Source organism: Micropterus salmoides, unplaced genomic scaffold (genome assembly GCF_014851395.1).
Source record: "Micropterus salmoides isolate LMB-PRFRI ecotype aquatic unplaced genomic scaffold, ASM1485139v1 Ms_hic_scaffold_5, whole genome shotgun sequence".
In the NCBI taxonomy this organism is placed as follows: domain Eukaryota; kingdom Metazoa; phylum Chordata; class Actinopteri; order Centrarchiformes; family Centrarchidae; genus Micropterus; species Micropterus salmoides.
Window position 1 is genome coordinate 22,874,206 of NW_024044237.1, and position 22,440 is coordinate 22,896,645.

The following is a 22,440-nucleotide window of genomic DNA, read 5'->3' on the forward strand; positions in this document are numbered from 1 at the left end:
TACATTTTCTGTTGCGAAATATGCGGATGCGCATCAGATACCAGTCCCCTGGTGGTGTTTCCTTATCATTGCTGTATTTTAACTTGTAATATAGGAGAAAATGCCCTCTGCCAGCATTTTGTAGAGGAGAAGAAAAGCCCTACTGTGTATTGTTGAGGTGCCTATTTGCCAGTAGGGGTGATCATCAGTTTTGCGTATAGAAACAGCGTCGTCCTTCCCCCACCGCCTCTTTTTTTTAACTTCTAGCAGAAGTGCGGATGTGAGTTGCATATTGATACGGAACAGGCCGCTAGTTTTTTTTTTTTTTTTAGCAATGTGTGCTTAGGCAATGATCATTTTGTGGAGCTATGAATCCAGAGGAGCAGACTGTAACGTGGTTAATATCACTAGGAGTGCTCAGCTCGCCTAAAAAAAATATAGCGGACCCGGAGGAGTTTTTGAAAACATCGTTGAAGGATGGGGTCGTCTTGTGCAAGCTCACGGAGCGGCTCATACCTGGCTTCACTCCCAAGGTGAGTTGTTGATTTAAGTTAACTTAAGTTAATAAATGCCATATGATCGACTGCCCGTGGTGAAAGAAAGGGAGGGGTTAGATTAAAATGATACCGACGTGAAGTTCTCCCTGCAGCGGGCCTTTCATTTTTATTGCTCACGGTGCTCGAGCCGGGAAGTTTTAACAGCTGCATGTTTTGTATGATGCTTAATGCATCGAACCGCTGCTGCATTTTGGTGAGTTTTCAGGTGTGGGGTTTCAAGATGTGATTTCCTGTGAACCCAGGAAAATGTTCCGCATTCTTGATACGACTGAGTCGGCGTGTGAACACCCACCAAAACAGGACAGATTTTGTAGGAGTGCGTGAAACATTGGACATAGACCATATTAGAGCGACCAAGTAGGGGAGTCCACCCGACTCGCAGTTGTTAAACAACTTTGACGCGATAAATCAACGTTAACAACATGCTTGGTTTAGTTGTTTAGATGACAAAGTTGATAATGATAAACAACAGTTGCAAAGACAGTTCGTCACTTCCTCTTGAAAGGCTCGGCTCTTCCAGGTGCGACCTCCCCTTTGACCAAGTGACTTCAATGTAACGGGAAATGGCTAACCAGAATAAAACCGGAAGTAGTAACTTCTCTCTTGAATGATGTGCTGTCCTGCCTAGTTTGTTGCTCTTTCTGTTGGGCTGTCATTCATTGTCCTAAAAAGAAACAGTCTAGACTTAAAAGCAGTGAAGACACCAACTTGTCCCCTATATTCATTTTGGAGCGTTGCGACGCGGCCGTTAAAAATAATTTTATTTTGAAAGTTGGAAAAGTCAGCGGATGTTTTACTTAAATCTGGCTACTTTGACGTTGATGTGGTGTTAATGGTTATGTATTCTTGAAGAAGACGCAGAGGGAATCCACAGTTATTTTGTCAACTGTAGGGCAACACATTTGGATTGCTACAACAATGTTACTTTATGCTCTTTTGTGTGTAACTGAAATTACAGCAGCATCGGCGTTAGGTAAGTGCTTTTGCCAGATATGTCTGTCTGCCTTACTAAGCTGAGGTGTGTGTGTTTTATATATTTATCTCGTGTGTGTGTGTGTGCTCAGTATTGCCAGGATCCGAGAACTGAAGCCGACTGCATTTCCAACATCAGGGAGTTTTTAAGAGGATGCTCGTCCTTGAAAGTGGAAGTAAGTTGCGATTTATTATTTGTGAAGTTTCATGTACAAACTTTGAAAAATTTGACCTCTCTTTCATTATCTGCTACTTAGCCCACTGCAGTTTACATAAACTTAAACACACTTGCTTTTGTTTTGATCTGCTTACTCTGCTGGCATACAGTTTTCTCATACGTCCATGCTGTCAGTCAGGAAGTGAACTATAAGCCCTTGTGACAAGTGCCTCCGTTTTCAAATGGTCGCAACTTAGTTTTCAACAGTATTTACTTCCTTTTAAATTCCCTTTCTCTTTTTGTGCTGCCGTGATGTTGACATTTGTATGTTGCTGCAAGTTATTAAAAAAATCCCCATGATATACACTGCAGGCCTATATTGCCAAGAAGGTGTCCTAATATTTGAAAGGGCCAACTCATTTGCAGATGTTGGGAGTTTTCTCTGTCTCTGCAACAGCTTGTTTGTGACTGCCACACTGGACAGTAATTTCTCCTCTGGCTTTATAAATAGTCTTTTCTGGTCGTGAATCACATTGGTTGGTGTCTTTAAACAGCTAATTGAGTCAGCAAGCCTGGCTCACTGCAAAGTCAAGTGGTTCTATAGTTCTGCCCAGCTGGCTTGTTATGTCTGGGAGGTCCCCTTTGCTTTTATCCACCAACTCTGCCATAGCCCGTAATTAGACCTTTTGCGGCCAGCCAGTAGCTCATGGCCAGAAGTTTTTGGAGAGCCACTGTCAAATGTATCAGCCAGGGGATGTCTGTGCCACCACAGCCAGCCCTACCCATTCTTCGGTCAGTGGTATGATTATAATTATAGAAATTTTTCTCTCTCTCTCTTTTTTGCCATTGCAAATAGTGCCCGTTTGTCCTGTGACTGCACAAAGATAGGAGTCATACTGCTTTCACTTCTGCTCCGATATGCAGAAAGAGGAAGTGCCAATTACTGCTCAAAGCCTCTGATTTTTTTTGCTGTGCATGCGATGATTTGCTCAGATTGTATACACTTCTAGAGTAACATGCATTCGTAACATGACTCAATAAAACTCCTAACCATGGTGAAGATGTCAGTACTGACTGATCAAGGTCAATACTGTGATGTAACATCTAATTGCTGCTTCATTTTGTTTTATCAATGCAAGTGTTTTTTTCTGGCTTTTAAAAACAGTGGTACAAAATCATCATGTATAAATCTAACATCATCCATCGTCAACCGCTTATGTACAGGGTCACGGGGGGCTGCTGACATTGGGCGAAAGGCGGGGTACACCCTGGACAGGTCGCCAATCCATCGCAGGGCCACACATAGAAGACCGCTCACACCCACACATAGACAACCGCTCACACCCACATTCACACCTAAGGACAATTTAGAGACACCAATTCACCTAGCCTAGTCTTTGGATGGTGGGAGGAAGCCGGAGCACCCGGAGAGAACCCACGCGGACACGGGGATAACATGCAAACTCCACACAGAAAGGCCGGGGCAACCGGGGTTTGAACCCACAACCTTCTTGCTGTGAGGTGACAGTACTAACCACTGCACCACCGCGCTGCCCATCTAACATCATGTTCTATCTATTTATTTTTTTTATTTTATTTTTTTTTACATGATTAAAAGCAACCTGCATAACTCTTGGTAGTCGTGTCAACCCTAACACCGACCTTTATACTTTGAAATCTAATGATCACACTTGCTTTAACTTGGAACGATGTTGTACACAACTCATGACCAAGGCTATACAACTCAAACGCTGTATTTAAGATGTTTTATTTAAAATGGAAACCTTATCCGCTGGAGGAAAGGAGATAGCTGTCTGAGACAGAGCAAGCAAGCAGTGTGACTGTGTTTGAGCATGCATCTGTGTGTGCGTGCAAGTGCGCAGCGAATCGCAAATGAGTCTGGCACTGTCATGTTTTATTACAAAGCAATGAAGAATATGGGTCACGCTTAACATGTCGGTTTTTATTTCTGTCCTCTTGTAGGCTTATTCAAATCCCTGTGTATGTTTCATTGTGTTTGTGTGTGTGTTACTATTGTTTGTGCTGCAGCCTAGAATGAGTGTCTCTCTCTGTCTGTGTGCATTTAACAAGCATCACTGCTCAGATCTGAGCTATCCGTTCTAATTTTGAATTATTCTTCTTCCACTTCTGATGGATTCCAGGTTTATATGAACAGATGGTTTTGGGGTTGTTGGTCTGATCTTTGACATCTTCTCTGTTCCTTTTCCATCCAGGGTTTTGAACCTGAGTGGTTATACACTGGCGAGAATTTTGGCAAGGTTCTGAACACTTTGCTGGCAGTCAACTTTGCCACACAAGGTAAGCGTTTTGCAGTCTCACTGTACCGCTCCTCCCCCATATCTGGCACTGCTTGATAAAATTTTGTCTTCTCTGAAAGTAAAGAATCAAATAGTAGTAAGTAGTAATATTACTTTTTAGATTACAGTACCCTGATGTAAAGAAAGCAAGAAAACATGAATTCAGTGAAAGTCTGTATGTTGCGCTTTACACTGCACAAACAGCTTCTTCTGTGTTCAACCATCCCATGTCACTTGACGATAATGAATTAACAGTATATGTGGTTACATATTCGAATGGCCTTTTCTCATGTATGTACTCTGATGGCAGTCCATGCAGCCATTCTAAATCATGATTTGGTATGTTACCAATGGGCAGCTGGCATGGCAGTGTGTGCTTGTTTCATGCTGGGTGCCATATTTACTCATGTGCAACCATAGCTTGATACACCCTGAACAATATCCTCTTTTGTTCGTTTTATGTCTTCTTCTTTTTTTTCTTCTGAGATTAAGCTCAGAATGAAGAAAAATGCATAATGTGACCCCGATCTCATGTGCATTTCTTCAGTAAGGACGTAGCATAAAATGGTTCGCAGTGCTGCAGCCCCACAGCAGTTTGGGGTAATTGCTTCACATGAGAGTCCTTGATTGGGGGCGAGGAAGAGGTAATACCAGTCTCCTTCGAGTTGTCAGCGCACAGCTGCCAGAGACCCAGCAGCCATAGAATTATTTAGTCAGTGTTTTTAGACTTCTGCCACCACTGCATGTTTTATAAGAAATGCATAATCATCCGGGCTATTTGAGAAAATGCGTTTGTGAAATTCCCGTATGTAAAATAATGGCAGTGCTGTGGCTAATTATTATTTTCATTATTTATTATATTTCTGATTAATTGAGTAGCCGGTAAATGTCAGAACAACATTAAAAACAATTACCTTCAGTTTGCCAGACTCTAACGTAATGTCTTCAAATTGCTTGTTTTGTCTGACTAATGGTACAAAACCCAGATATTCAGTTTACAATGATGCAAAAAGACAAATCCTCACATTTTATAAGCTAGTAGCATCATTAAAATAGTTGCAAATTAATTGTCTTTCATTTGACCCATCAGTTAATTGGCTAGTTGTTTCAACCCTACATGACATTGCTTTCCTTTGGGGATCTGTTACACTTGTTATGACTTTGTTAATGCATGATCAGTCTCTTGAGTGCACTTAAATGAAGGGGAGGACGTGTGCCACAGTATGAAATGTGGACCAGAAACCTCCGTCAGTGCTGGGCTCTGCTTGATATGCAAATCTTTTATAGGCTGGCTATGCCCAGCAGCTGTTCTCCCATCTTCAAAAGTGAGCTTGATTTGAAGTGGATTAGTCACAAGTTAGTTGATAGGATCAGACATAAGAGGCCTCTGTGTTTTTACTCGTGATCTTCTTCCAAGCCTAGCTTTGCTTTTGTCTTGTGCGTTTCTGTGCTCAATATTTGTATTTGTTTAGGGTAAATGCTTTTGAACGTTGCCTGCATGCAAAACTAACAGTGGAAACCACAGAGCTTATCTGACAGAAGGGCCTGTTAGGCTTCTCTGTGTGTGTTGCAAGTGACATGTGGGATCCATGAGCCCCACCTGCGGTACATGTGGACTGTCCCACTGCCTTCAGTGTCCTTCATCATATCAGTTAGGCCTCCCTGACCTCGCAGCATATTGAAAACGGTACAGGATCTCTCGCCTTTTTCCATCTTAACATTAGGCCTACATCTGATCTGCTGAAACAAGATTACACGAAAAGTGTTACCATAGCACATTTTACTGCTTTTAAGTTAAAGTGCAACAATGCATTTGTCAGTTTTTTAGTCTCCCAGTTAGTGCTGCAGTAATTAATGGATTAGTTTTCAACTGAATTAATTATCAACTTTTTTGATATTTTTTTAAGAAAAGTCAAAATTCTCTGATTCGAGCATCTTAAATGTGAATATTTGTTTGTTTTCTTTGTTTCTCTGAACTGAATATTTTTTTGGTTGTGGACAAAACAAGACATCTGAGGACGTCCTCTTGGGCTTTGGGAAACACATTTTTACATTTTTAACCATTCCACCAACATTTTATAGACCAAAAAACCTAATCCAGAAAATAATGGTCCGATTAATCAACACCAAATAGATGGTTAGTTGTAGCCCTACTCTTGGTTGAACGTCTTATTGGGTCTGAATAAGAGGTCACTAGGACTAATGGTGCACTCTTATTCCCTTTGTAATTTTCAAAGGATTGGACAGTGGGCTGGGCTAGTGTCCAGTTGGCATTTGATAGGGCTTCAGTTAGTGTGTTTCTGCCTGTCAGCCCGTAAGAGGTTGCAGGGCTGCAGTGTGTCACTTTCCAGGCGAGTACTGGCAACAAAATTGATACATCCATCGGTGCATCTCAAGGACTGCACTCACACTGCAGAACAGCTGGCAGCTACTGACCCTAAATCACTGTTCGTCTGCTGCAGTGGCTCAGTGATGACACAACAAGGATTGCGTGTTGGTAACATAAATTAGATTCATTTTCAAATAAGGTACAGGGCTGGGGGATTTGTTGTTAAATGTGTGTAAATCAATCATAATGAATGAATTTGCTTGACAAGCAAACAGTGTGTAAGTGACACTGATAACTGAGACATTTATATTGTAATAAAATATAATTTTTTTTTTTTTTTAAATATAAAGACTGCATGTTGCCTTACTTTTTACAGCTGCATAACCTTATTCCAGTGCAGTGTGGCACTTTTGGTTAAATCAGATTATTCTAACAGTGTGCACCTGCAGCAACTGTGGTGTGTGTGTGTGTGTGTGTGTGTGTGTGTGTGTGAAGTTATGTTCTTCACCTGATAACAACAAGACCAGGGAGTCATACGTTCAGACATCAATCTGACCAAAATAAAATAGGCTCCATATTTCCTGTGTGTGTCCATAGACTGTGCTGCTGAGAGGTCATGTCCGCAGTCTGGTGCTACCTCTCCTAGTCAGTCGACATCTTCACACACACTTTCCTCTGCCAAATCCAAAGGCTCTCTGCGTCGACAATCCAAATCAGTGGTATGGTCTCTCTATATAAATATCTGCATTTCCTGTCTTCTTGTCTACTCACTTCCCGTTCGTGAAACTGGCTCAACCCAGTTTGATTTTGCACATTTTATACATGGAATTTGTCAGTTCATTTGGTAGTTGTTTACTCCTGTTGACACATTGCATTCCCTGTGAATATGTAAATAAACCTCTCTAACAGGAGATGTCTGAGAACGGTGGAGGTGGGCAGCAGATGGTGAAGGCCCGCTTCAACTTCAAGCAGAACAATGAGGATGAGCTGTCATTCAATAAAGGTGACCTGATCCTTGTGACGCGGCAGGAGGAGGGAGGATGGTGGGAGGGCAGTCTCAACGGCAAGACAGGCTGGTTCCCCAGCAACTACGTCAGGGAGATCAAACCCTGCGGTGAGTTTGGGCCACACAGTCAAGGTCATTAATTCCTGAGTTTGATGGTGCAAACAATTTCAAAAATACTTTATTACAAACATTTTGTACGATATACAAAATATGCATTTTGCTCAACTTATTTTGGAAGTGTAATGATGGTGCTATAGTAAGTATTATAAAGTTGTGATGAAAAACATGAGATTTTTGATATTACTTGTGTTCAAACACTTGAATAACATGATTTGCAAGAGAGAATATGAGACGGAAGTGCAATGACTTGACCAGCTGTGCATTGTAACTTGTGTAGGTCACAAAAGAGGTCATCTGAAATTTTCCTAAAAGTAAAACTTTTTTCCACACTTGGATTGTTTAAACCGCCAAACTGAATTCTATGAAGGTTATTATGAATGGATATGCAGTATAAATTATTGTTAAATCTTTCTTTAATCTGTGCTGCTTATCTCCTCTACAGAGAAGCCAGTGTCTCCTAAAGGAACTCCGCTGACCAAGAACTACTACAGTGTGGTGAGTCAGAATTATTTGACATGTAAAAATCTATATTCTGTCAGTTCACTTATACAAATACTGTGACTTCATGACCCAAGTCTAAGTCCTCATGTGTGTACACAACAGTTTATTGGAGTTTGTTAAAATGTGTTTTCTTTCTATTGATAAATATTGGTTGTCAGGTCATACAGCTTACATCTGGGAAGTGATGGATTTCTAGACTGACGGCATTTTTTTTTTTTTATTACTCAAAAGGTGCTTTTGTTACTCATCAATCGTCTAAAATACTTAGGGATCTGTGTGCCTGTCATATTAGAGTGTTCTTGTTTTTAACTCACTGTAACTAACTTCTCCATTTCAAATCACCGTCTATCAACACTACGGTACTTTGTTTTCTCACTTTTAAGAGAATTTTTTTTTTCTCCAGATTAATTACCAATTTTATCTGAAAACAGAGATTTGCTTGAATCTGGCAACATGAAGTATTTTGCCGATTGTGCTGCTTTTGCAGGTTGTGCAAGATATCTTGGAACATGAGCGGGAGTTTGTCAAAGAATTGCAAGCAGTGCTGAGCTGTTATCTACGGCCCTTGCAAGCCAGTGACAAGTAAGCAAAATGACAAGGAGATGTGACAAAAGGCAATGTAGATTACCGGGGAAATCTTTTGGTTAACATATGAAATTAATGTTTTTAGAAACAATATTGTTGAATTTACTGAACTTGTAATAGATGATGATATTGTACTTTCATGTTTAACTGTCTTACATTGTACATGTTGCAGGACAGTTGTTATCTTCTCTGCTTATGCTAAATATGTGTATGTATATTCAGGCTGAGCAGTGCAGACAGCTCCACCCTGTGTGGAAACCTGGAGGAGATCCTTACCTTCCAGCAGGGACTATGTGTGGCTTTGGACGACTGCACAAAGTAAGTCATGCTGGACACAGACTTCTATGAAAACCTTTGTAGTTTGATCAGTTATACAATATTTAACTTCTATTATAACAATCTCAGTGCAGAGCAATGTTTGGACCAGAATGTACACCCTCTTGTACTTGTTCTGTAAGACATAATCAAATGCCTTTAGAAGAGCATTCTAGTTTTCACTCATGTGCTCCAGGTCATTTACTACACTGCACACATACTATACATTACTGCTAAGTGTTCCGCAAAACATACCACACTTCACTATATTTTTGCAATCACTTCCTTCCTCCCAGACACCTCTTCTTCTTCATCGTACAAATATCAACTTGCAAAGAGTGAAACATTTTTTTTAAATGGGTAATCCATCATAGTGGCCAGGCAGACCAATAAAATTTTCTCAAAGTTACTATCTTTACACACATTGATTTGAAATATCTGCGGGGAAACTCTGACATCCAAAACCACTGGAAAGAAATGGCTGCGTCTGGGGTAGGAAAATACACTCATATCTTAGAATGTACGTCATGCTTTGGGACATATCCAGTAGTGACTTAAAGTGTGTTCTGTCTAAAAATAGCCCTTAAAATATTGTAAACTTTATAATTTGCGGTTGAGGCCTTAAAACAATGTGTATCTGTCTCAAATTCAGTTGAGGAAATCTTAAGATATTATGGTTTTGTGATGCTTTTGTTAATCTTATGAGTAGTCTTCTACCAGTAAACAAGGACCAATTAGTAAAACTGTATTTGACAGGATAAAACTTACAGATGCCTCAAATAATTACAGTTTTGCAGTTTTTTGGGAAATGAAATATCTCTTTGTCTCTTTCCAGATCTCTTCTTTACCCAACCCTTTTGTTCTTCCTTCACCTCTCTAACCATCACTCTGTCTCCCTGACTTTGCAGAGTCCCAGAGGTCCAGCAGCGGGTGGCGGGCTGCTATTTAAACCTGATGTGTCAGATCAAGACTCTGTACCTGGCTTACTGTTCCAGCCACCCTTCAGCTGTCTGCATCCTCACTGACCACAGGTCAGCCCACTGCACACACAACAACATACCACTACCATACACTACTACAACAAAGTAAAGTCTGATTTTAAATCATGAAGGTATTTTGAGAATTGGGACGAATAGTGCAAATTTATAGGCCAGCCGTCACGTGGCAACCATTTCATTTCGCCTAAATTTCAGGTTCGCATTTTCTGTCTTTTGATGGACTTTGATGTGACTAATGGTGGTAGACTCACTCAGCTGATAAACGTTACAAGTTTGTCTCGGTTAACAAGGTTTTTCCGAAACAAACGGCATCCTTCAAAATTATAATAAAAACCAGTGGCTCTCAAACTGGTGTTGTGATACCAATAAGGGCTCAAAAGATGAATAGAAGGGTCATGAGATGATTTACTGGGTAAAATATTATATTACACACATTATCTTTTCAAACTGATTGTACCTTAGTCTTTTTCTTGTGAAATACAAAGTAGTTTTGCCTTTTCAGGCTCCTAAAAATTATTCAAATGAAACAGGAATATCCCTATTTGGTTTGGACATATGCACCCCCTAATGTAATGGTGGGGCGTGGATGTTAAGCAGACCTACAGTCACATGATTATGATTTATGTGGGGACATCAACACACACAAGTGCTCTGATACTAGCATGCCTATTTTTTGCTAACCTGAATCTTTTGTTTATCTAAAGTGGGACATGACGGAAAACTTTCGAGAACCACTCCTGTAATGTGTTGAGGGGTCAAAGGCAAAACCACCATCAATAGGGAACCATGCATGTAACCAACCTCACTGCCCTCAGACATTGCTTACTTGCTTACACAGAGGTGGAAAGAGTACAAAAATATTCTACTTAAAGTAAAAGTATGATTACTTTGATGAACTTTTACTTAAGTACAAGTAAAGTTACTTTTATAAAATTCTACTCAAGTAAAAGTAAAAAGTAGCTCATTTAAAAGTTCCTCAGTTAAAGTTATTTAGTTACTTTTTAAACCTCCTTAAATAACTTATTTATATTGATTTAATATCTTATTTATACATATTCAATTAAATTGCAGTCTTTTGCGATTTGATAAGGGAACAAAGCCATATGGCGCTTTCACTTGTAGTTAGTTTGACAGATACTTTGTCAAATCAATGGCGAAAAACAATGACATTTAATGTTATAATGAGAAGTCTGAGAATGTTTTCGCTTCATTAGGAAACTGTGGTGGGAACAGCTTAAACTCTGGCGGAAAAACGGGAAACACTAGACTGTATATGAAGTCATATCCCTATTTACAACAGGTGGTCATTTTAATGGGATATCATAAACGTTAGTATAATAAATAAATAGTTAACAGCGGGTTACTAATGCCAACTAACATTGTCATGCAACGCTGTCTTTTTGGCTATTTGGAGCAAAGCATCTTACCAAACTATGAAAACTTACTTTTAACCACCGATGGAAGTAGCCTATTATTTAACTGACCTCTACATCAGGGGTCCTCAACTACATTTGTTCTAAGCAGACACTATGGGGGCTGGACTTTCAATTGCCATATTACTGTTTAATATTTTCAACTTTTGTCAAATGAACCTTTTTATTAGCTTATATCAGTGTGAACAGACTCCTTAAAAACATGGTAGGCCTAAATCCATAATGATGAATCTACATAGGCTACTATATAGGCATACTTAACTAGAAAATGAACAGAAGTCTGGGGCAGCTAAACAAAATATTGTCGGGCAGTTATTGGTATTTTCCAAATATGAGCGGTCATGACTTTATGCTGCACACAACATGAGTCCGCGAACAGCGAAAGTGAAAGGAGTTGGTTACTTGGCTGAGAAGGTGGAGGTGTGCAGCCTGTCGCCTGCAGCTCTTTATCTAACAACTAATTACTCGCTGCAATATTTCAAACTGGTCCGCTGTCTAAGAAACTGGTGAAAGTGACGTCTGTCTTGTCGTGTAGCCGCATTGTGTAGCTGTCTACACGACAGCGGTCAGCGCCCATCTCACTTACAAACAGATTGCATTTCCTGTGACTATTTCAAAATAAAAGTCAACATGTGTTTCGCCAGTTAAATGCTTTTAATGTGAAGTTAAAGCAGCAGGAAATGTTCAGTTTGCATTAGGAGTAACTCAATACAGCATTTTTCACAGTTTACAGTGCATCATGAAAAGATGCGTTTCTCTTGCACTTCAAGCCAAAGTATTCGCGAGTTTTTCCTTGCACTTTTTGTCTCAGTAACGGATATGATTGTAAATACAGCGAAGTACAATACTTTAAACAAAACATAAAAAGTAAAATTTCAGATTTAAAAAACTATTTCAAAAAGTACATGTACACAAAAAAGCTACGCAATTACAGTAACGTGAGTAATTGTAATTCGTTACTTTCCACCTCTGTGCTTACATCTCTTTCACAGTAATTTGTTTCATGTATTTGAAAAAAGTTGCACTTGGGTCATTGCTGTGTGAATTCTGGAACTACTGCACTGCATGCCGTTTTCCTTGATGAGCGGTAATTTAGCATTGAACCACAAGGTGTCAGGCTTCCCATCTGGATATGACCTATAGACTAAATGGAGTTTAAGCAGTTACACAATTCGGTGTGCTGAAAGAGTCCTTCAATCCAGTAACTATTCAAACGCATCATTCTCATTGAGTGGGGTCTGCTGTTAGGAATTTGTATTGCATTGATCAGAGTCACTGAAATAGCAAAATGGCCATGGTGCTATTTGAATGATAGAACCTGACACTTCTACACTACTCAGGATTGTAAGTTGTGAACTGTAGATTAGCTGAATTACACACAGGAAGCTGACTGTTGACAGGATATATGAAGTTGTGGTTATGTTGACAGCCGAGACAGTTTTTCACAGTAAGCACATTTACATTTTCAGTTGCAGAAGCCTATTTGTGACATGTACCCACTCAGTGTTGCTACAGGATATTGTATGATACAAGTTTTTGATCATGGAAACTCATGAATGGCGTTGCTTTCAGAGCATGTTCTCAGGTTTGCAGTAAAGTAAACATGTGTGCAAAAAAAAGTGCAAAAAATTTGCTGACTGAACTCATGCTACCTTTTTAAAGTTCAACACCCTCAAAGCTGCTTGTGGCCATTCTAACATGCAGCACTTGTGTGATATACTGTATGTTACACAGTGTGGTAGTGTTTTTTACAGCAATGACAAAGAAATGGAAACCTTGAAAAGGTGAGGCCCTCTTTTCCAGGCCTCATTAGAAAATGGGTTATTTTTAATATCATGGGCCTGCTGTTACAAAATCTGAATTCTAAAAATACAATATTAATACTTTTGCCAATGAAATGAATCTAATATGTAGCAACATGATGCCATACCCCATACCTGGAAGTAGTTATGTAGTCTAGTTTTGTTTGTGTGCTGCAGTCGTTTTTCCTGCTGTTTGAGCTACCTGCTGCTTTTCTGCTGTCAAAAGCCACACTGCAGCTCTGTCTGAAGTTTTAAAAAAGTGTAGTTGAGTCATCCTCTTTGATACAGATGGTACAAATAATCAGTGTACATTGTAATAAGGTCTCTTGCTATATTATGCACACTGATATTGATATTTTCTTGTATGACTGAGGCAGAGATGCTACCTTTTTGTTTACTGCAGACATTTGAGCTGTTCGGCTTTTTATTGGTTTGTGGCGATAGATATTGGTATGACTACACATGTTCATGTTGCTGCATGTGTGTTAAAACAGGTCACACAGTTCTTCATCTCAACTGTCTGTATAATTCTATCAAACTGAGAACTTTGAAAAGGCACAATTTGATCAAACATTCTATACTTATTTACTGCATTATTTAAACAATTATTTTTCATTTTTAAGGCATGTTTTCCACCTACACAGATGAGACATTGTTTAATAAATTAAATCCATAATATATAGCACATCTTAAAATTCACTGTATGGTAAAACCATTAGTGTATGCTAAATATGTGAATCCCAGCCCTACGGTGTGGTGCTCTGTACTCTGTAATGTTTCCCCATAGAAATAATGTATTTTAAAAAAAAAAAAAAAAACATTACACTTAACGGTGTATAAAAAGCGTTTGTGCGTGTTTTTAACAGTGAGGAACTAGACAAGTTCATGGAGAGCCAGGGATCCAGTGCTCCAGGAATCCTGACCCTGACCACCAGTCTCAGTAAGCCCTTCATGAGGCTGGACAAATACCCAACCCTGCTGCAAGAGCTGGAGAGACATGTGGAGGTACAGGAGAACGTAAACGTGTAATGTCTAAGCACCATTTAATATATTTCTTTAAAACACAAGATAGAAAAATGGAAAATACTCTAGAAATGTTGGATTAATGTCTGTATTGTATATTTTTAACCACAGTTTCTGTTCAGATTTTGTTAATTTGATTCACCTCAAGAGATTAATCTCTTTCGATCTCTGACGTCGTTTGTATATCATGGAATACCTGATGTATGTATACTTGTCTTGCTTTAACACTTATAGGACTGATGTGTTGTTTATTTACACTACAGGAAGCCCACCCAGACTATGCTGACATAGTAAAGGCAACAGCAGCATTTAGGAGCCTAGTGGTAAGTCTGGGACACTGAGGGGGCTCTGCACTAGCACCTTTTGTTAATCTCCACCAGGGATTAGGCTTCCTCTTTTTATCAGTACCAAAGAAGTTAAACAAGCTGTAAACCTGTCATTTCAGTTCTCAATTAATGGATTCTGCATCGAATGACACTGTTTTGTGTCAAAGGTTAAATTGTGGAAGTAAAATTGCTTTTTCAATGTATGCTATTCTCCTGAATGTTTTGGTTTATCACAATCTCCAATGTTAATTAACTGACTAAACCACTGGGCAATCAGTCTCGTGTGGGTTATTTTTTAACTATTTGTTTTTATGATGTCACATTTGTTGTCACTTGGGCTACACACAAGTGACTATAACGTTAACATAGTACTTTGTAATCAAACACTCAAGCAAGTGCCTGAGCTTTTCCCCTGCTACATGTTGAGTGATCACATCGTTCCTACAGTGGGTGTGAACCTAAATGCCATCTTAAGAGTTGGTTAAGAAACGAGCAACCGCATTGTACCTGTTGAAGATCACTCTGAGACACAATTTCCCCTGGTATATCTGCAAGTTCCTTGTAAGAAAAGATGAGGTGACTCACACGTGTCTCTTCAGCAGGGCTACACAGGAAAGCGGGAAAAAAAGCATCACACAATACTGACTATTTTAAATTGCAAGTCTCATTTGTGTGTTTTGAATGTGTGGTTGGGTGGGCAGGCACTTAAGAAATGCTAGTTGCATATCTTCAGAGCTCTGTCTACAGAACCCCTTTCTTGCATAATCTGCAGTGGAAAATGGCAGATGTTGCATTGTCATTTTTCCTGTTTGAAGAGGGAGAACCCCTGCCTAGCACCTGAAACTGTTCTACTTTATGTTGCAGGTTACTCCATAAAAATAAACTGGTTACATTTTCCAAAACCATATCCATAGTGGAAAAACATTTCCCTGCTGCTCATTACTCAGTATTTCTAAAAGCAAGAAAACAACAAAATGTCATACTTACTTTCACCAATAAACAAGCACTAATTTCGTAAGAGTAGGTGTCACATATTTGATGTTGTGGAATTTGCACTGAAACATAAAAATAAAAATAGCAGAGTTATTTCTAAATCTATTCAAGGAAGCCCTGCGTATCTCACTGTTTCATTGAATTATGAAATGTTTTGTCATCTTCACTGACTGATATAAATATTTTTGCGATTAGGCACAATGCCAGGATCTGCGGAAGCGCAAGAACCTGGAGATCCAGATCTTGTCAGAACCAGTGCGGGCCTGGGAGGGAGACAGCATGAAGAGCTTGGGTCACGTGGCCTACATGTCCCAGGTCCATGTGAAAAATGGGTCCAGTGAGGTGAGAGACATGTCGGCTTTGACACAGTCCAGGATGACCACAACTAAAATCAATTGTCATTTTTTCCCCCATCTAATTGTTGGGATTTGGCTGTTTAGACAAAACTGTAGATAAGAGTCCCCCTGGGTTCCATTCAGTCAAAGACGATAGAAAAGCATCGTAAAATGGAAACTGTCAAAGGATTGATTGATTAATTAATTCAAACAATTTGACTGATTTTATTAGACATTCATTTTAAAAACACTGGCTCACCAGGGTTGTGAGTGTTTGCATAAAAGGAAAAGTCAGGATACCACAATAAAGCCCTAATGCTTATTTCTATTGTGGTCCTTTTGAGGATGGGGGGTATGCAATTGAGGGGTCAAGAGGGCAGATTTGACATGGCAAGAATGACACAAAAAACATTAATAAAAAATAATGATAAAACACATTGCAATCATCAGCAGTGCCCACTCTGCATGATCACTGTATAAACAACAACAATCTCTACCTCAGTGCTTCATTTTCAAAGTCTGGCCCTACTCTACCCTTCATCAGAAATGGATACATAAGTAGATCAACATTAATTCACAGCCCTCACTGCAGATTATATACAAATCTGAGCCTGTACATAATAATTCAAATAAATAGTACAAAACCAAGAAAACTATTATCAGATATAACTATATCGGATATCCTACTTGGAATAGCCTCTGAGCCAATTCTTAAGCAAAAAGTTGAAACTTCCCAAGCTGCCTATGATTTTAAGACTTCCTGGCAACCTATTTCACAGATTTAATGCCATGTACAGAAAAAGTTTTTTTCCCCAGGTTACTCTTAGACCTGGGAGGAACAAAGTCAATGGAACTAACCCTAGTGGAATGGCTATAAATATCCCCCACCTGTATGAAATCATTTTTCAATTACACAATTATATGTGCCATGCACGAGATGTCATAGGGAAATTTAGAATAACCCTAACTACCTTATTTTGAGAAGTCTGAAGTCTGTTTTTAAGGTGTGACGTTATGTTGTACTATGAACAGCAGGCATAGTCAAAATAAGGCTGAACAAGTGCTCCTCCTGCCAGGGTCGCCATTGATTGACTGACCTTGGAATTAAGCACAAAATTTACTCTTAGTATCCAGAGAAGACGAACGTCAGTTTGCTACTATTTGCTATATATTTGTATATTTGCTTCTTTCCCCATCTCTAAAATAATTTGGAAAGGTTTAACAGTAGTTATTCCTTGTACCATTAAAATGATCATATCCATTTCTCAATGAATGGACAGTAAATTTTAAAAAATTATTTTCATCAGATTTAGCCCGCTATCCAGACAGCTGCATTTATCTTTGTTAGTTCAAGAAATATGCATTAAATGTTATGTTCTTTTCTTTCATCTCCATCAGCTAATCTCTTCACAGCCTGCATGTTTTATATGTGGTATTTATATGTCTCATTCTGTGCTAGATTGAAAATGCATGTTGTGTTTGATGTAGGTAAGCAGATGGAGGTGTAAACGGTACCTTGAGTATGAAGTGCTCTAGATTTCTTTGACTAATGCAACATCTCACCATTACAAGTTAAGGGCACTGACAGTAAATTAAATTCCAAAACCCCGCATTTTGATCATTATTTAAAAGAAATGTGAAGCATTTATCTTTTCCTAAATGTGTTACAGGATTTCCCAGTTTCCATGAACCGCTTGTGCTAAAATCCGTACTTATTTTTTTTCAAATTCAGTATCGCCCTCAAGTGTCAAAACAGAAACCTATGTAGGCCAAACCCTGCAGAAAAGCCATCTCCTCTTACTTGTGTGGTTTCTGTGTAGGGGTCGACTTTGAGTCAGTGGTTGGAAGAAAGCCCGGTATAGACACTTGGATTCACCCTCCTTTAATCAATACCAACCACTTTCCAACCACCATCTCAGTCACCATATTTGTTTTGCGACCTAGCCTTGTCAGCTCATCTTGTTTTCCATTAATGCACCAACAACTTTGCCAAACTAAAGTCTAGTTACCAAAATATGCTAATGTTGGCTATGTGTGTGACATAAACCGGCCCACAACAGCATAATGAACAGGTTCAGCTGCAGCCACCTTCCATTCAGTTGCAGATAAGAAACCAATAGCTATCGGTGAAAATCTTTTTGTAACCAGCAAACCTGTTGCAGTACATGTATGCATAAACTAATAGGTCATATTGCAACCAAATCTTTTTTGTCTCTCTCTTGCAGGAAAAAGAGGAGCGCTATCTAATGCTGTTCCCAAATGTGTTGGTTATGCTCTCCGCCAGCCCCCGGATGAGTGGTTTTATTTATCAGGTGAGGTATCACCGTACTGTGAACCTTCCTTCCTGTATCAGTTTTCATTTTTATGGGCAAATAATTCACATCCTTAATTTCAGGTGATAACAAGATATACCACGTATGATATGGTGACTTATTTCCTCTCCTTTTGTTTGTTCCATTCAGGGAAGACTGGCACTGACAGGCACCACAGTAACAAGACATGCAGAGGATGCAGACAATGCCCACTATGCCTTTGACATCACAGGTTTGCATCTGAAGCTCTGGAGACAATTATAATTCTTTATGATACAGCAGTAATACATTATCGTGAGTTGTAACAGGCTGTAACCCAAAGCTGAATCCAAGGTAAAGCGTTAGCTCATTGAACAGCTATGGGAGAGTGTCTTCAAAACTTTTAATTAGTTGTCAAGGTAGCTCTTCTACCTCCAAAATATACATGCTTGTGTCTGTACATAGCTTATAAAAGGTTATAAAAGGATATTAAACTTGCCTTACCATTTGGTACACACACAAATTTAGAAAAATTAAGATAAGGGATCAGATAACCCAATAAACATGAAGCCTTAAATCATTAACCTCAACATTCACTGGAAGAAATTAGTCACAGCCAAGCCAGTCACATCAAAACATGTTGCTTCACATGCCCTATGCCTTTTTTTATCCATGACAACATGTTTGACAGTGCTAACTTCATATTTATTCATGTACTTGTTACTGCCACACGGCATGAATTGCTACATTTTGGGGAAAATCTAAACTAGACCCAGACAAACGTCCTGAATTGTCTGTTGTACGTGTGGTTCTGGCATGCATTTGTAACTTTCACTTGTGTGTGTGTGTGTGTGTGTGTGTGTGTGTGTGTGTGTTGCAGGAAGCATGATCGATCGTATTACAGTGTTCTGCAGCAGTGCCCAGGAGTTACAGGAGTGGCTAGAGCACCTTCAGCCCTTTACCAAAGGAGGCAGCCCTGCAAGCACCATTTCAAAGGTTAGGACACACAGTCACACAAATACAGTTTAAAGTCAAATCAATACCAAAAGTGAACCTTGCACCATGCTAAAGTGTGAAAACCCCTTAGGTACAAAACCTTAGACTCATCTTTCATTGCACGTATACTTCTCACAGACTTGCTTGTCTTCTCTCCTTTGACCCTCCCATGTAGACTGTAGAAGGCAAGCCACTGAGCATGGTCGGTACTCCAACTCACCTCTCGCACCTGGGCAGCATCAGTGCTGTTGGTCGCGGCCCCCTGGAGCCTCCGAAGATCAGCAAGCCCTGGTCTCTCAGCTGTCTGCGTCCTGCGCCCCCCCTCAAACCCTCTGCTGCACTGGGATACAAAGAGGTAGGAGGTTGTAGAGCTGCACAAACCTACACAAGCTTAATATGTATATTCTACAAGCAGTCATTCAGAACTTTTTTTTAGTCAGAAAACACAAGAAGTCCCCTTCCTCTACAAATCCCCCTCTGTCGCTTTTTTCTGTCTCTACTTTATTTAGACCTCCAGTGTCTTGTTTTACACAAAGTTTTCCACCCAACACCCAAATAAAACAAGTTAAATTGACAAACACACTGTTAATCCATTTACTGGACAAATATTGTTATGTTTTTTTTGCTGGTCTTATCTGGATATTGCATTTTTTGAAACATCACAATTATCTACCCAGTCGTAATCTGTTGCTAATCTATAGATTAGTACTTTACACAATGCACGGGCCAGCAGATAAAGTACATGGTGACTGTGAAAAGCAGCAGCAAATATCATTATAACATAATTAATTATGCAGTAATTAAAAGGATATATTTAAAACTACTGCAAAAGTATCTGAAACATGGCAGGGTATGATTATGCCTGTTGAAGTTAATTCCAGTAACGGCAGTATGATCACCAGGTTTGACTGGAATTAGAGAAAGTTATGTGCATTAGTGGTAACGAGACACACGTCTTTTGATGAGTGAGATGATGTTCACTCACTGTTGTCCACGTGGGTGGCAATGCTTTCACAGTTGTCAGTCAGCACTTTATAACTTTCAGTTATCATGGACGGTCTAGCGATGTGTTGTGAAAATATAACTACAGCTAACATGTGTCTAGGCACTAGTTTTGACATGTACTACTGCACAAACTCTATCTTCTACAGTTTGAATAGAACCAAGCAACCTTGTCTGGGTCTTTTGCTCTGCCCTGCAGAGATTGCATGCGTAGTCCTCTGAACGCATAACCACCTTTCTGCCAGTTTTTCCATATATCTTTCGTTTTTCTTTTTTTTCATGAAGTAATCATCCTATTCTGCATAGACAAAGAATAGGTGAGAGGGGGTGTAATATGTTCACCATTAACTCTCTATCACATCCTTCTCTCATCATATTTTTCATGCACATTTCCCCTTTTTCTCTCTTTCTCCATCCTGCCTTCTGTAGAGGATGTCTTATATCATGAAGGTAAGGTTAGAACCCACTCTGTTTCTATCTTTGTGTGTGTGGGTAAGGATGTGGGGTGGGATGGTGGGGGGTGCGGTTGCCTGTGTGTGTCTGTGTGTGTGCGCAAGCCCCAGTGTTGAGCTGGCATGCCATTGCTCTGTTTGCTTCACTCCTCCCTCATTGTCATCTGTTGGTTTCCTGTTTTCGGTGGCCCTGCGTATCTGCTAAGTTTTTATTGTCCCCCCCCCCCCCCCCCCCCATTCCCTATAAGAAGTCAAGGTGCCACTCACCATGTATGGTATCTGTTGTCTGTTAAAAAACCTTTCCCATGCAATAATTCTAATATCTAATTTCTGCTAGGGTTGCTATTTTTGGAAATCTAGACACAGAATGCAAAGTGCAGTCAAGTCTGCTGTCGTTCAGCCCTGAATGTACAGTGAGGAAAATAAGTATTTGAACACCCTGCTATTTTGCAAGTTCTCCCACTTAGAAATCATGGAGGGGTCTGAAATTGTCATCGTAGGTGCATGTCCACTGTGAGAGACATAATCTAAAAAAAAAAAATCCAGAAATCACAATGTATGACTTTTTAACTATTTATTTGTATGATACAGCTGCAAATAAGTATTTGAACACCTGAGAAAATCAATGTTAATATTTGGTACAGTAGCCTTTGTTGAGGTCAAACGTTTCATGTAGTTTTTCACCAGGTTTGCACACTGCAGGAGGGATTTTGGCCCACTCCTCCACACAGATCTTCTCTAGATCACTCAGGTTCCTGGGCTGTCGCTGAGAAACACGGAGTTTAAGCTCCCTCCAAAGATTCTCTATTGGGTTTAGGTCTGGAGACTGGCTAGGCCACGCCAGAACCTTGATATGCTTCTTACAGAGCCACTCCTTGGTTATCCTGGCTGTGTGCTTCGGGTCATTGTCATGTTGGAAGACCCAGCCTCGACCCATCTTTAATGCTCTAACTGAGGGAAGGAGGTTGTTCCCCAAAATCTTGCAATACATCGCCCAGGTCATCCTCTCCTTAATACAGTGCAGTCGCCCTGTCCCATGTGCAGAAAAACACCCCCAAAGCATGATGCTACCACCCCCATGCTTCACAGTAGGGATGGTGTTCTTGGGATGGTACTCATCATTCTTCTTCCTCCAAACACAGTTAGTGGAATTATGACCAAAAGTTCTATTTTGGTCTCATCTGACCACATGACTTTCTCCCATGACTCCTCTGGATCATCCAAATGGTCAATGGCAAACTGAAGACGAGCCTTGATATGTGCAGGTTTAAGCAGGGGAACCTTCCGTGCCATGCGTGATTTCAAACCATGACGTCTTAGTGTATTACCAACAGTAACCTTGGAAACGGTGGTCCCAGCTCTTTTCAGGTCATTGACCAGCTCCTCCCGTGTAGTTCTGGGCTGATTTCTCACCTTTCTTAGGATCATTGAGACACCACGAGGTGAGATCTTGCATGGAGCCCCAGTCCGAGGGAGATTAACAGTCATGTTTAGCTTCTTCCATTTTCTAATGATTGCTCCAACAGTGGACCGTTTTTCACCAAGCTGCTTGGCAATTTCCCCGTAGCCCTTTCCAGCCTTGTGGAGGTGTACAATTTTGTCTCTAGTGTCTTTGGACAGCTCTTTGGTCGTGGCCATGTTAGTAGTTGGATTCTTACTGATTGTATGGGGTGGACAGGTGTCTTTATGCAGCTAACGACCTCAAACAGGTGCATCTAATTTAGGATAATAAATGGAGTGGAGGTGGACATTTTGAAGGCAGACTAACAGGTCTTTGAGAGTCAGAATTCTAGCTGATAGACAGGTGTTCAAATACTTATTTGCAGCTGTATCATACAAATAAATAGTAAGAAAATCATACACTGTGATTTCTGGATTTTTGTTTTTTAGATTATGTCTCTCACAGTGGACATGCACCTACGATGACAATTTCAGACCCCTCCATGATTT

The 22,440-nt window shown here is 39.9% G+C and overlaps 1 protein-coding gene across 2 annotated transcripts in view; it reads left to right on the plus strand.

The window, feature by feature from the left end:
- The first annotated feature begins 113 nt into the window (after positions 1-113).
- The window catches only part of arhgef6 (Rac/Cdc42 guanine nucleotide exchange factor (GEF) 6), a 30,006-nt gene continuing 7,679 nt past the window's right edge, over positions 114-22,440 (plus strand). Inside the window, exons 1-17 of one of the 2 annotated variants that reach the window (XM_038699127.1) lie at positions 114-512; positions 1,601-1,684; positions 3,900-3,984; positions 6,910-7,031; positions 7,222-7,426; positions 7,881-7,933; positions 8,427-8,521; positions 8,747-8,842; positions 9,748-9,870; positions 13,939-14,077; positions 14,359-14,418; positions 15,610-15,756; positions 17,975-18,061; positions 18,212-18,293; positions 18,921-19,036; positions 19,212-19,391; positions 20,468-20,488. In XM_038699127.1, coding sequence (XP_038555055.1) covers positions 348-512; positions 1,601-1,684; positions 3,900-3,984; positions 6,910-7,031; positions 7,222-7,426; positions 7,881-7,933; positions 8,427-8,521; positions 8,747-8,842; positions 9,748-9,870; positions 13,939-14,077; positions 14,359-14,418; positions 15,610-15,756; positions 17,975-18,061; positions 18,212-18,293; positions 18,921-19,036; positions 19,212-19,391; positions 20,468-20,488 — 1,860 coding nt within the window. In that variant the 5' untranslated portion in view covers positions 114-347. The remainder of the gene's footprint in view (positions 513-1,600; positions 1,685-3,899; positions 3,985-6,909; positions 7,032-7,221; positions 7,427-7,880; positions 7,934-8,426; positions 8,522-8,746; positions 8,843-9,747; positions 9,871-13,938; positions 14,078-14,358; positions 14,419-15,609; positions 15,757-17,974; positions 18,062-18,211; positions 18,294-18,920; positions 19,037-19,211; positions 19,392-20,467; positions 20,489-22,440) is intronic. The other variant, XM_038699128.1, reaches the window with a different exon arrangement.